The sequence below is a fragment of the Lonchura striata genome, chromosome 5, assembly GCF_050655825.1.
Source record: "Lonchura striata isolate lonStrDom1 chromosome 5, ASM5065582v1, whole genome shotgun sequence".
NCBI classification, from domain to species: domain Eukaryota; kingdom Metazoa; phylum Chordata; class Aves; order Passeriformes; family Estrildidae; genus Lonchura; species Lonchura striata.
The window spans coordinates 70,304,410-70,319,003 of NC_140707.1; the positions used below are offsets into that span (position 1 = coordinate 70,304,410).

General features: G+C 41.4%; 1 protein-coding gene across 3 annotated transcripts in view; it reads right to left on the bottom strand.

Moving 5' to 3' along the window:
• PELI2 (pellino E3 ubiquitin protein ligase family member 2) overlaps window positions 1–14,594 on the bottom strand; it is a 71,602-nt gene that overhangs the window by 35,916 nt on the left and 21,092 nt on the right. For all 3 annotated transcript variants that reach the window (XM_021534638.4, XM_085580983.1, XM_085580984.1), the window contains exon 2: window positions 11,112–11,241. In XM_021534638.4, the coding sequence (XP_021390313.1) occupies window positions 11,112–11,241 (130 nt within the window). The remainder of the gene's footprint in view (window positions 1–11,111; window positions 11,242–14,594) is intronic.

The following is a 14,594-nucleotide window of genomic DNA, read 5'->3' on the forward strand; positions in this document are numbered from 1 at the left end:
AAACACAGCCTATGCACCATTTATGCACAATTAACAAATGATTCTGGATATGACATTTCCTTGAAGACAACTTCCTTGACTTCAAAACAAAGAGTACCCGAATCCTGGCAGGAGTTCAGAAGATGACTCTGCAGACACTCAAGGTTTTGGCAGAAAAATGACCGAAGGACAATGGATTACATGAGGCTCCCAAGCTGTCAAACATCCCATGTACACAAACTGGCTACAGCTCCTTCTGGGGTGACCTTCAGCCAGGCTTGTATCAGCAACTAAGATACCAAAATTGGTATGGCCTTCTGGACACAGCTGACTCACTGGAGCTTGACCAAATCCACACGCTCTAAAGTGGCACGTGCTGCTCAGCTGAGCCACCCCTGAGCCTGCAGAGCCCAAACCTGCCCAGCCAAGCCTTCAGCATCCTCCAAAATGTTCCAACACAGCTCCAGCCCCAGCCTCCATGACCCTGACACTGCTTTCTCCACTGGGCTGCCACAGGGAAGGATGGTCTCCACTGCTGGACTTGGAGCATTGTTGTGGGCTTTCACCTAATGCAAAGTGCCTTATTCAGAATAAACCAAGGCAGGACTGTTTCCTTGAGCTGGGAGCAAGACTCTTTGGGTATCAGAAATCATCCAGTTCACATTATTGCTCCACCACTAATGCTGCAGCCAAACATTACCTGGTAAACACTGAACAGAATGGGTTGCAGCTCCATGGAAATTCTAACATCCACTTGTTGAGACAACTATCACCTCTCAGCCTTTGCATAGCCCCAGTCCAACCTGAGGCAGAAGCATCAGTTGTTAAATTTCAAAATCTTCTCCTTTTCACAGATGTGTTTGAAGCCATCAAAGCCTTTGACTGAGGAAGGTGCCTCCACACTCCTGTTTCAAAGTGGTTTAGTGTTTTTAAGGCTAAATGAGGTAACTCACTGCCACCAAGTAAAAACCAATTACTACTTCAGCCTGGAAAAACCTCGGTGCATTCACAGTGCCACACTGGATGATGGTGTTCTCCCTTGTCATGCTGTATTTGGAGTGCACATATATTTTTATTTAGCATTATGGCTCAATTTTAATCAGAGGATTTCTACAGAGAATTCCTCAGCAGTCAGAGAAAAATCAGAGCCCTACCTCTAAATTTAGCAAGTGCATCTTCATCTGGAGATGAAATAAAGATTCCTTAGAAAGAGCCTTGTTTTTATATGCATCACATAATGGCACAGTGGTACTTTCAACCCCAGAAGTATTTGCTACTACAGTGCAAAGATACCAAGAGACAACATTAAATAACCAAGGTATTTTTAACCAAGGAAATGAGAATTAGAGTGTTTCCAGTAACAGGCAAGATCATAACACAGGGATATTTTAAGACATTCAGCATGGGCTGTCTCTCCAACAAAATTGCAAACATTTTGTTTTGACTTCTGCAGTTTATTTATTATACCCAAGTAGCAACAGAGTCAATTTTTGTGACAAAACACCAAACAAAGACTTGAGAAAGCTTTGAGGAGGAGGAAGAGGGATGAGTTAGGGAGAACACTTCATGTGCTTTTACAAGTTTCACAGTCCAGCTTTCCAAGGCCAGCTTTTCTTTGGGAACAATCTGGGAGCAGCTTCCCATGCTGAAGCAAGGTCAGCTTTGTCCCTCCCTGCCTCCCACCTGGACCACCAAGGCACTGCCTCATTCCTGACCTTCAGCAGTGGAAGGTTCTTTGGTGGGCTGAAGAAAAGACAGAAGTCTGGAAAACCAAATGCTAACATAGAGATAACAAGGAGGAGGAAAAATTTCTGCATGTTTTACACTGTAGCCTATTGTCCAAAGTTTTTAATGATAAATGCTGTTATAGGAAGGCTAAAAGTCAAAAGCAATCCACAAAGCCTTCCCAAAATTTCTTTCAGGCGCCCTTCCAACTTTTGTGCATTTGCTCTCGCTATCCTCTTCAACATTCCCTCTAAACCTTTGTAGAAAATTCAAAACTAGTAAGCTTGTATATTTAAAGTCCATTGCCTTAAAGGTACAAAGTACAGAAATCTGTTCATAACCACTGAAGGGGTCCTTGATCATTCACATGATTTTATTTGCATTTATGCAGCACAGAAGTAGTTCTGCTTTAGTAATACTCACAAACTCTCTAAAAACCTCAAGCACAAAAGAGCACCTCTCCCTCACCTTCTCTGAACCATATGATCTCTAATTACCTCTTCTGGAATTCTGGACTCATGCAGCTGAAATAAAGCTGAATGAAAGAGCAACAGCACAGTTCTGTTAGGAAGAGCACAGCACTGTCTGGGGAACAGAAGCTCTGATCCTCAGAGGCTCTAACTCACTCCCCAAAGAACAGCTTCCACTGAATTTCCCAAATAGCTGGAGAACAAGCAAGCTGTTACAGGTTCAGAAATTCCCTGGTCATCCAGGGTGCAAATGTGCATGTCCTAGTCCCACAAACAAGCCATCTCCCCTGTTAAACTTCTCTGGAATTTGAGGTTCGCAATAAAACCCAGAGATTTGCATAGCTGTAGTACAAATATAAAATGTGGTTTATCTCACCAGGGAAGTTCCATATTCTTTTCAGATTCCCCTGCTCAAGAACACCCCTGACCAATGCTGAACAGGATTGTTTTAGACACAAGAGTTACCCAAGCTGTAAACTGGGAGTGCTTTGCCATCTAACCCTTTGATCAGTTGTGAAGTCTGCGAGAAGAAATACTTGTGCAACTACAGACCCTGGAACAAGAGTTTCTTTGGCCACATGAGCTTCATGAAAGAAAACTAAATACATAAAAATCAAACCTGTACTTGCTTCCTCTTTTCTTATCCTGGGTTAGGGCAAAAGAGGAGGAAAAGTGTCTCTCAGTATCTTAAACATACAAAACAGGAGAGGTTCCCAGGAAAATCTCTAGGCCCACAAAAGTGGTAGTTGTTGTCAACATCCCAGGCTGAGAGTGCAACAGTTCAGGATGAGCCCAGTTTCAGATAAATCACTGTTCACAGCTTGCCCTTGTTCTCAGGCCACAGTCCCCAGAGTGAGTCCCAGGAAATGTGCAACCCTCAGCTCAGTGCACCAAGTCCAGAGTCTTTCAGGTGGCCAGGGAGTGATATCTCTCCCTGGTACCCAAAAGCAGAGAGGAAAGCATCCATCATTCCCTGGCTGTGGGGAACTCAGTGGAAGGGAGATCCCTCAGAGCTGGGGGAAGAGTGAACAGAGCAAGTTGAGAGTGCTGGGCCTTTAATGAACTTCAAGTCAAAGCGATAGGCATCTGCTGCTACTGAAATTAGAAGCCCAAAGTATAGATTACCACAAGCATTATCTCACAGCAGGCATCTGCAGAGTCCAGAACTTCTTGAAGAACTGGCAGAATCACTGTGGACAAGAGACATGCAGAATTTCAAGGCAAGTCTGTACAGAACACCCTCAGTCTGACACAGAGGTCACCTAAGTACAAGCTCTGATGTAGGTCCAGTGGCTGGACTCATTTGTTTTCATGGAAGGACACCTCAGGGATGATAAAAAAAAAAATAATCTCGTAAAGCAAAGCCAGAGTGCTAAGGAATTCTGGATTGCTTTCTGACTGCCAGAGAATTTCTGCATGCAGAGCTGAAGAGTTTGAAGCATCCAGCCAATGAAGCATCACCATAAGCACTTTGCTGGGCATACATCCCTTCAAAAGAGATTATCAGGATAAAGTACTCCCTTCTTTCTCCTAAAATATTTGTGAGGTCTTTGGTGTTGAATAGGAACAATTCAGCAGGATCTCAAAACAAAGTAAATCTACATCCAAAAAAAAGCATAAACATGTCTCAAACAAGAGACCTACAGAGTGGAAAGAGGAATCTCTGAATATCACAAGAGAATCACCCCACTTAGTTCTTCTCTTGGCACACAGATAACATTACTCATTTTACAGATGGAGTCATAAGAGACTCCCCAAAAGAGAAATATTTAGATTTTGTTCTTTACATCAACAAAATCTCTCAGCACTCTGGAAGACAAGCATTTTCTAATTTGTAAAACAGGAGTAGCAGCTGTTTGTTTCTTTGGAAAGTTGCTGTTGGCCCATGATGCTTCAATTGCTTTTTGTGTTTTCAAAATAATTGCCCCTCTCAACAAAGCCTTGGAGCAGAGAAGTCTCATCTCCTCTTTGATGAAGTTCCAACTCCCCTGTTCCAGGAGAGCAATTCCCTACTCTGAGTATGGAATGAGTATGGACTTGGACTTTTCCAAAACACAATGTTCCATCCATTTAAGACAACTTTGTTTGAGATATCAGAAAAGCATATCCATGTTCCATCCATTTAAGACAACTTTGTTTGAGATATCAGAAAAGCATATCCATCATCAGCTGCCATGTTTCCCTTGTCATGGCATTTTCTTCGGAGCATGAAACAACCCATACAGAGAAGAGGAATTCCTGTATTACAGATGCTGACAGTCCCAGGCTCCAACAGTTGTATACAAAGCCCTGCAATCCTCAGGCTGTTCCCAGCTGTGCTCCAGCACAGCCCACCCAAGCCCCAGAGCACTACAGCAGATCCCCACCACTTCAACTGTCCCAGATTGAAGATGTATTCTATTTGCCATCTGTATGGCACTTGTCATCTGTTAAGTGAGCAGTTTTCCTTATCTCTTCCACAATCAATCCTCTCTGAGGGGAGACACCTGCTGATAAGGGGCTATTGAATGTCACTGCATGACTGATAAGAACTGTAACATCCCATTGTGAGATGCTCCACCCAGAGGGAGGAGCCAAGCATTCCTACCTGGATATAATCTTGAGTTCCTGAAACATCAGCACAGCTTTTCCTGCACTGGATTTCCCAGAGGAACAGCTGCCTCTTTCACTGCATCTTTAGAGGAAGACTGAACCCTTTTCTACAGGATCACTGCTCCAACAGAACCACACCTGACACTCCAGGAGGACTGCAGCCATAATTCCCAATTGGACTGATGCCTACACCCTGTCCAGCAGGGTGTCAGGTTGTATTCTGACTCTGTCAGTGTTGTTGTGGTTTACTGCATTGTTTATTTTATCATTTTATTTTCTTCCCTAATAAAGAATTGTTATTCCTGCTCCCATGTTTTTGCTTGAAAGCCCCTTAATTTCAAATTTATAACAATTTGGAGGGAGGGAGTCTACATTTTTTCCATTTCAGGGGAAGCTCCTGCCTTCCTAAGCAGTCACCTGTCTTTCCACATCTAGACATTAATACTCTAAAGAGAATCTCCCTCAGTACTGCCAGCTTGCAGGGTGAGTTATCCCAAACAAGTCCAAAGGCAGTACCACCAGACAGGTAGAAATACGATGCTCAGGCATCCAAAACCAGACTGGGGAGTTTTCCTGACCTTTAGGAAGCTCAGAGCAGCCCAGCTCTCAGGAGACATGCACTTCTAAGACCAGGTCCATTCCAGGCAATTGAGAGTCCAAACAAAATAAATATGAAACAGGACAGAGTTTCACCACTACAGCAGGTGGTCCAAAATTTCCACTCTACATTCTGGGGAACAGTGGGGAAGCATGCAGGAACCAGTCAAACTGGAACAAGACAGTTTTAAACAAGTCATGCTACATTAAGCTCAAGCTGTGAAATTTTCATCTTCCAGTGAAACAAGTGGCTCTGCTGTCTCCAGTACAAATCCTACGCGCCGCTTTTCCCGTGGCACAAAGAAATCCAGGACATTCCGTGATGGGCAGCGGGATTTGCAGTGTCTGACCTTACACTACAGCATTTAAACCTCAGCTGAGATGCAGCTTCTCCTTTCTCTGGTTCTGCATTCTCACAAGCCCAAACCCCCCAGGTTATTTCTGACATGGTCAAGGAACTGCAAAGTGACAGATCCTGCACAGCAGTGCTTCCACAGCCTGGCTCCCCGCGGGAAGCCAAGGGGAAGCATACGGGGAAATGAAATGTTCCCCAGTTTCTTGACACCAGCCCTGCTGATCACTGCATCTTCCTCTGCTTTCAAAGGGCACCACATTCAAGTAAAATCTGCTCTAAAATATTGATTTAGAGCAGATGTAGTTTAAAGAGAATTTACAAGGAAAGCATTTTTCGATTTTTTTTTTTATCCTCTGAAGGGAGAGAACGAAAACAAAAAGCAACGTTAAGTCATAAAAAAATAATTGCTGTAGACCTCAGCAATTTTTAATTCCTATTCCTTCACTAAACATCTGGGTTTTGTTAGAAAACACTATAAAATGATTTTCCAAAACCTTTGACATGCATTCTGCTCCACAGGACCCAAAAGCTCAGGAGGGAGGGTTTCAAACCGAGTAAGGGTTGTTATTTATTCAGCCCTACCAGTGAAATTGGTGTAACCATCTTCTTCTGCCTAACCATTCCCTGCTATTTGCAAGGGCGCTGGGGTAGGGAGTTAGCACATTAAAATGATGCTCATTTAATAGAAGAAAAGGACATTACACCAAGGAAACTATTATTCAAGCAGACTCAGTCTGATGAGCCAAGAAAAAGCTGCTTCTGCACAAGCCAGGGCTCTTGAGACACCTATGTGATTAAGTCACTTCAGAACAAATTAGTGCTCCATGAACTGATTAGACCATAAATAAGCCCAACAGGAAAGAAAGAAGCCACTGACAGACACAGCATCCTCCCGACAGCAGCTGAGCTCTACAGCTCTCATTCACAATGAGCACCAAAAAGCTGTCAGTGCCAAAAGGATTTGTGGCTTTTTACTCCCAATTCAAAGTGCGTCAAAGCAGATGCAGTAGCTACAGTAGATAACTAATCACAAGAATCCTATACTTTCATTTTCTCTCGTCACTCAAAGCACAAATTGCAGCTCTCTCCCCGACCTAATAATTATTCGTATGGCTGTGTTTTGTTCTTCTCCAGCAGCAGCAGGAAACTTGATTAGAGCTGCAGGAACCCAGCCAGTGACTAGCCAAGCTGCTGTTGTGATAGCACAAAGCAGAAGCCAACTCGGCAGGTAACTGGACTTGGAAGTCAAGAGAGATCTTCCTCAGTCAGTTTGAAATAGTAATTTCATAGGGGAGAAAATAGGTTGCCTTTATCTACCACAGGTTACCAAAGGAAAACTTTGATCCTAAGAAAGACAGACATAATAAATACCAAGACACACCACCATAAAAAGGTATTAAATGTGAGGTTTTTCAAGTCTTCGGCAGTTCAAAAGGCATTTGGAATCTTTTCTGGAGTCACCATTACACATGCAATCACTTAAGAAAGCCCAACCGTCTCTGGTTAAAAAGGAGTACTTCCAATGCTCAGCAGTTACATTCTCTTGCCCACTGACTCAATACTTTGGAAAAGTCTCAATTACCATCCATGCTGTAATAAAGAAATTCAGTCATTTCCAGATGAATCCTGGAGTGCTACTGTCAACAATTCCTGCTTCCTAACGCCATACTTCAAGTAGTTCAAATGTACATGAAGCTCCTTCTTCATTTCTCTAAACTTCACGCCCATGGAAATAATTCTGAAGCACCCAACAGAGAAATCCAAATGCTTGCAGAGCCAAAGTCATGGGGAATTCCAAGATCAGAGTTCCCAGTAACACCAGTGAGCTCAGTGCTAATGCCAGCTGCCAGCACCCCTCTCATATGAGACTGGGGCAGTTCTCTGCCACTGCTCCACAAAAAGAATCCCAACTAACAACATCCAGCAAGAAGCCAGGGATGGTCATGAAAAGCAATGAGGAGTGAAGATTCACCTGTGCTTGTACAGGGAAAAGTGTTAACCTGGAAAGCCTTCATTCAAGAGACTGGATGTGGACTGGAACAGGACCATCCACTCTTTGCAGGATTTGGGATCATATAGTTGTATTTCCACAGCATACTACTGACCTGTTTAAGATCTGTAAGAAAATATACTGTCCTCAAATATTATTCCAAATGTTATGGTACTAAGCCAGTTTCATATTATTCCAAATATTATGGTATTAAGGCAGTTTCATTTTCAGTCAGATGCCTCTTTCCCTGTCAGACACAAATGTCCCCAACTAAAAAAAAAAATGCTGCAAACTCTCAAAATGCAAGAAACTCTTATGAAGGCCTCCCCTATTCCTCCCAAAACCCAGAGAAATCCAGTTCAGCATCCCATCATTTCCAGGTGACTATTCTAAAGACAACCTTTTATCCCACTCTCACCTGAAGTTCAGCACTTACTGGAAAATTTCTGCCCAAGTAAACCCTGTAATCATTGCAGACACCAGCAGACACTGAAGTTTCACAGCATTAAATATTGTCCATGAAAACAACAGTTAACACAACTCAACTACATGAAATAAACATTACAACTGACTTGACTTTGTTAAACAGCTCCAAAAGCTTGAAAATAAAAACCACCAACCCTATGATGAGCCAACAGCAAATTTACACCTGTGAGTTTGGTAATCAGAGGAAGGTTTTCACAAATTCTGTTACTGTGACTGATAAACCTTCCTCTTCATCATGAGACCCAGGTCAAGAGGCAAGGAATGGCCTCCTCTGTGATGGGATGATTTTGAAAAAAACTCTAATTCAGCAAAGTGGATTATTAAAATCTTGATAAAGATCCTTACTCAGTTAATGAAGACTCACAGTCCCCTATTCCCCAAACCTCTATCCCAGACATATCCACACAGACAAGCTTAGGACAGCAGAAGAGTTTTAAGCTCTTTCTTACAGTAAAACCAATTCTGACAATGCTGGAAAAAAATCAAACAGGGGACACCACAAAATGTACTGAATGGTGCCTAAGCACAGAGTTAATAAAATGGGTTTTAAAGTCCAGTGCATAATGTTGAAGAGATTCCTCTGTATTTTAACAATGACAGCAACTCTGAAAAAACTTGAGACTTACTACCCTCTGCACTGCTTTTCCCCTAAATATACCCATATACCCTCAGAAGGCCAAATATTTCTGAATTTTCTTCAGCACCTCAGAAGGCAAAGTGGCAAAAAACAAGCGCTCAGTGGAAGAAAACAAACAAAAGGCAGTGATTCATATGTAATTAGCTCAGCTAAATTTACTACTGAAGCCATTGCTACTCCAGCTGTCCTTGACACCTGCACAGCAGGGACAATGGAACATGACAAGCATCCTCTTTCCATCTATTGCAGTGTTCAGGCTGACACACGAACTTAAAATTGGTGACAGCTACAGTTCTTGAGCTGCTGCATTAATGCAATCAGCACAAAACCAGCCGTGCACCTTATTCAAGCCTCTGTTTGTCAGAGACAAAACCAACGAAGGCAGTCAGGGCTTCTCCCTCCTCTGCAAAATCCACCACTCAAAAAGCATCAGTGCTCTACACTTGCCTTTTTACCCACAGATTCAGTTTACAGTGACAGACAAGCAGAACAAAACAAAAAATTGGTACCTGAAAAGTTAAAATGAAATGTAAAGGGAGGAAACTCTTCTAACATCCTATGCAGCACAAGTCTCTGCTGGTTTATCTTTCTTAAATACAAGACTGAAAGACTGAGAGCACAACTAAACTTTTGAGGTCAAGTTGCCCATTATTTTCTAAGAATTAAGCAGTTCACTCTTTATTAGCCTAGCTTTCTTCAGGCATTTACACAAGTTACATATAGAAACAATTCTCAGTAAAACAATTCAGGCTCTGGTGCCTAAGATGTGAGACAAGCTGATGACAGCATCTTTAAAATGTTAAGTGTCCTTTCTGTGCATGGAAGAGCACTCACTGAGAGCCACTGCACCACTGTTCTGGCACACATCCACCAGCCCTGCCCCAGACAGCAGCACAAGTACACAAAAGCTCTTTTCTAAGGGTTCAGAGAAAGTGCAAAATACATTCAACTTTACACATCTACCCGAGTCCAAATGCTCAGAGGAAAGGCTTTAATGTCCCAGATCCCTCTGCTATCTTTATAAGGGCACTAATTTGTACAGCACACATATTTTATCTGTACTACAATAACACCACAGATGAACATTAACCAGATTCCTTGTGGTGTCTGCCAGGTGTTCAAATATTTTGCAACTCAAATGCTGAAATACTATCTGCAGTCCAAATGCTTAAGATCATCCAGTGAGAACATATGTATATTTTCATCCACTATGTAAAACACTTTTTTTCCCCCATTTGTTATATTTTAAGCAACAAACTAGAATTACCAACATATACTACAGCTCTATTCTGAAGGTTGATTTCATCAGGAAGATTTAACTCACAAAAGCTTTCATTTTGATAACAAGAAAACTGTAAAATATTTCCTGTAACTTTTAATCCAAAAGACTCCACATTTCTCAGCAGCAGGCAAGCTCTATACTATGTTCAAAGAGAACAAGCTCTGACATCGTGTATTTTGACAAGTTTAGGCATATATTGTGTATTAGAAAATAAAACAATGCCATACTATGTATTAAACAACATCCTTCTCTTGGTTCAAGTCAGACAACACATTTCTGAGCACAGTGGAAGTTCTCACTGAAATATCCCAAGAGATACTTCAGTGAAGTACATTTCCCTCTTGTATGAGTCCACCACTTAACTCCTCCTCCTCCAGTTTGCCATAAACTCTACTCTCATTTCTTGCTTTAAGAAAAAGGCTTTGAGAAGAGAGACAGGAAGAGCATTTACAGCCTGAAATACATTCCACCACCAGAATTCTAACCTGGACAGTTCTATACATTAATATGTTACTATGTTAATATGTTAACCTTGCTGCATTTCCTCCTTCACCCACGCTAAACTTCAAGTAAAAATTTGTACAGTTTCATTATTAGGAAGAAAAATGAAAGGCCTAAAGGGATCAGAACATTTTTTACAGCACGTCAGTTATCTTCCTGAAGAGGAAGGATCACTCCAGTGAGAAAGAAACTAAACTACTTTTTGTGTTTTTATCCCATGTACTCTATGGCTCAGAACAGTCAGCACTGACAGCCAGATTTCTGAACAGGGGCAGGAAGGTCAGATTATCTCATACCTGAGCTTACAGCCTATTTTAAACAGGTAACTGGATTAAAGCTATATACCCCAGAAAGCAAATCCACTGCAGCCTCTTCATTAAACCAAAGCATCCTACAAGCACAGAATAAACTGGCAGCAAGGTAAATCAGCAGCAATACCCAAGCTGCTCTCCACTCAGGATCATCAAAACCCAGGATTTGCCATATGTGTCGCATACCTTTGATGTCTGAGGAGTAGAGATGACATGGACAGTGCTGGGTTTAACTCCACTTGCTTTAGATCGTTTATAAAGGGCAAATCTGCTTTTCCTGCGCCCCTTGTCACCATTTGGAAGGGATCCATTGTACCTGGAAATAAGGGGGAAAAGTTTAGCATAGAACACCACCAGTTTGGAAAGCAGCAAAGGAGAGAGAGGTAATTTGGCCACAATATTCTGGTATCCTCAAATGCATGGGGCAAAATAAAAAAAACTAATAGTCAGGCTAAGTTTTGCTTCCTGAATTGAGCATTCAAACATTCTTTACCTACCAATGGTTGAAATTTTATTCTCATTTAAAAGGAATTGACTACAAATGAAACAGCCAGTTTTTCAGCCACAGAAACACTTCTTCACCTCTAGAATCAAAGGAATTTAAAAGAACAAACTCTACATCTTCACTTTAATTTCAGAATGTGAGGAGTGCTAAAATGTTTTATTACCTTACCACCTATCTGCCCACACCTCAAGCAGGACTGGAGGAAGAACAGGGGCAACAGGAAAATCAAAGTCATTTAGGAGCAAGTAAAACTGAGAAAGGAATTCTACTCACACAGAATGCTTTTCTAGTTGCATCTCCCCCATTTTTTACAGAACTTTAATCCTAAAGGCTTCATCTATTAATTACTAAGAGGATGCAAGTGTTTTTAATTTATGTGGCTATCTGAAGACTCACTAATGATTTTCTTTATCAGGTGTAACACAGGAGCCCTCGACAGTTCTTTCATCTCTCCCTGAGGACACAGACCCAATGGATTAATTATCCAGAGAAGTCTGAAGCCTCCAGGGGACAGAGCTCCTTCCCCAGGGAAGGGATCAACTGGAAATTTCTTCGCAGTGCATGAGCATGGAATTCACCGTCACCTCACCCCCAAGATTTGGGTCAGATAAAAGCTTTTTACCACCATTCCTGCCAACTCTCAGCTGGAAGAGCTTTCAGGGTTTTACTGAATCTTCCATGCCTGATCCTCAGAGATTTCAGACTTTTACCCAAGAAACTACAGATGTTATTCCACTGATAAATCTCTTCTGTCTTACTGGTGAGATCTGTTCTACACTGATCTCATGTATCCCTCTCCTCCAGTCTTTATGATTACAGGTTAACACACCAGGCAGAAAAAGAATATGAAAAGGAAAGAGGCAGCAATGCAGTAACACAGAATATTTTTTTTTTATCATTACATCCTGTATATGTAACTATTTGTGTGACAGGAAAATGCACTTGGAGAGCCTCCTACCCTTCTAGGAATCCCAAAGGCAAGACTGCTGCACAAGCAGGACTAGATTTAAGATAAAAATTATCTCAAATCTCACTGCTCTAGAACTTAAAACCCAGACATTTAAAAAATGCATGTTTAATACATGATGCTAAAGCCACATAGAAAGTTGAGAGACTTCCAGCTGAACTTGTCCTCTCACTCCCATTTTCACAGGGAAAACTACTGAGTCTTTCTGGAATATTAAAGGAGATTCCCTAACACAGCACAAAACCAACAGGAATAAATCACTATTATTTCATGCCAGGCCTACTTGCACCTTGGAAATTTGCTATTAACTCTACTCCAGAGAAGTGCAGCCTGTGGATCCTCATCACAAGAGGCCAATCTCTAGAAAGAGACATCAAAATGTTCCACAAGCAGCTTACATACCAGCACTTCAAACAGGAGTTATTTGACTCTCCACTTTAATTTCCCTGGGTATATGCACATGCTTTCTTTCAAAGACACTATTATCAGGGATATGCCAGCAAGCTTTAACTTGCTGAAGACAACATTCTTTCTACAAGTATTTTTATCTGGAAACCTAAAAAAGTAACAATTCCCTCAAAAATAGGGAATATAATATATATTATAATCATATATATAACATATAAAATTATATATAATGATATAATATGTTAATATATAGTACTATATATTAACATATTATAGGTTAATATATAGTACTATATATTAACATTGCTACCTTTAAATTCTGTAATTATTGATTTTTCCTTATACTTGTGTAACTGCTAAATAGTTCTGAATTAAAATACTTCTATTGGAAGTTAAAACCAGGCAAGTAGGGCTTTCTTGTCTGGGGGGTTTTTTCCCCTCATTTTCAGAACACAATTTTAACTGGGGCAGTCCACTCCATTTCAGGTCTCTGTGGAGTTTAATTACTTTTAAAATACATAAATAAAGAAGCTCAAGGTTAAAAGATCTCTTGGAGTATTCAAACACAAGCAAAGTGAACGTTGAACTCATTCATCCTGATTAGCACTGATAAATTCTCATGATGGTTCTCCTTGTGCCCACATTTCTACATTTCATTTCCACAAAGGGCAGGAGGAACTGAGTGGTAATTTTATGATTCGCTAAGCTTCAATTATAGACCTTCAAGTCTGATTTTGATCCAACAATGGTAGAAAGAGCTAGGACAATTCCTAGGGACACACACATGTTTTAGAAGGGGAAAAAAAATGAGGGTGGAATGAGATGGAATCATGTAAGGAGAAGGGACAAGACTAGAGGACACAAATTCCCCATCACCAAACACTTCTTCTCACAAAGTCACTCCACAAGGAGCCATTTCCTTTCTCCTCTGCACTCCTCCAAAAGCTCCAGGACCAGCTTAGGGACCAGCACCTGAGCACACAGCTTTTTGCTTCTCTCAGTACCACCAAAAGAACCTGCAGCTGGAATTCTCCACCCACCAAAAAGCCTGGAACAAATATTGTTTCCAACTAATAAACAAGCTAGGAAAAAAATCAATGTCACAGCAACAAAACAATAATTTCTGAGAGCATCCCTGTCCCCACACAGATCTGTGGGGCACTTTGGAAGTTCTCCAGATGTTCATCAGACCACCACACGTGGAAGGAGCAGTCCTGTATTTTTCCAAATGCTTCTCAGGGACAGCAGTACTGGGACAAGCTGCATCATGAAACCTCCTGGGATAATTATCTCAGTTGATAGCACTATTCCTTGCAAATAAGGGAGTGGTGCTGGCATGGGCTAGGGGCACCATAATTACCAAAGCCAGTTTCCTACAGATTTACATCAAACACTTGAAGAGTTTGGTATACACTGAGCTGCAAACTCCAATTAAGCTTTTCCCATGGCTGGGATGTGTAATGAAAGGTTCTCCTCTGCCTGGATTCAGGGCTGTCTGGAGAGCAAGACCACACATGCTCTCTCCCACAGTCCACTGTGCAAGTTCCTACTTTCTACAAGTCTTGTACTACTTGTACTACTACAAGGACTTGTCTACTTCAGAGATCAGCAACAAGCTTTGAACTATTTGTCAGAAGGCTTGTTACACAAGCTTTTTTGGTTTATGTTTATTTTGGTTTTGTTTAAAAAAAACAAATCCAGCCTAGACAGTGGTAAAGAGTAAATCTTAGTACAGCAGCTCTAAATCTTGACCTGCACCTCAGTAAATTTCACTTCAACTCAAGGAAGG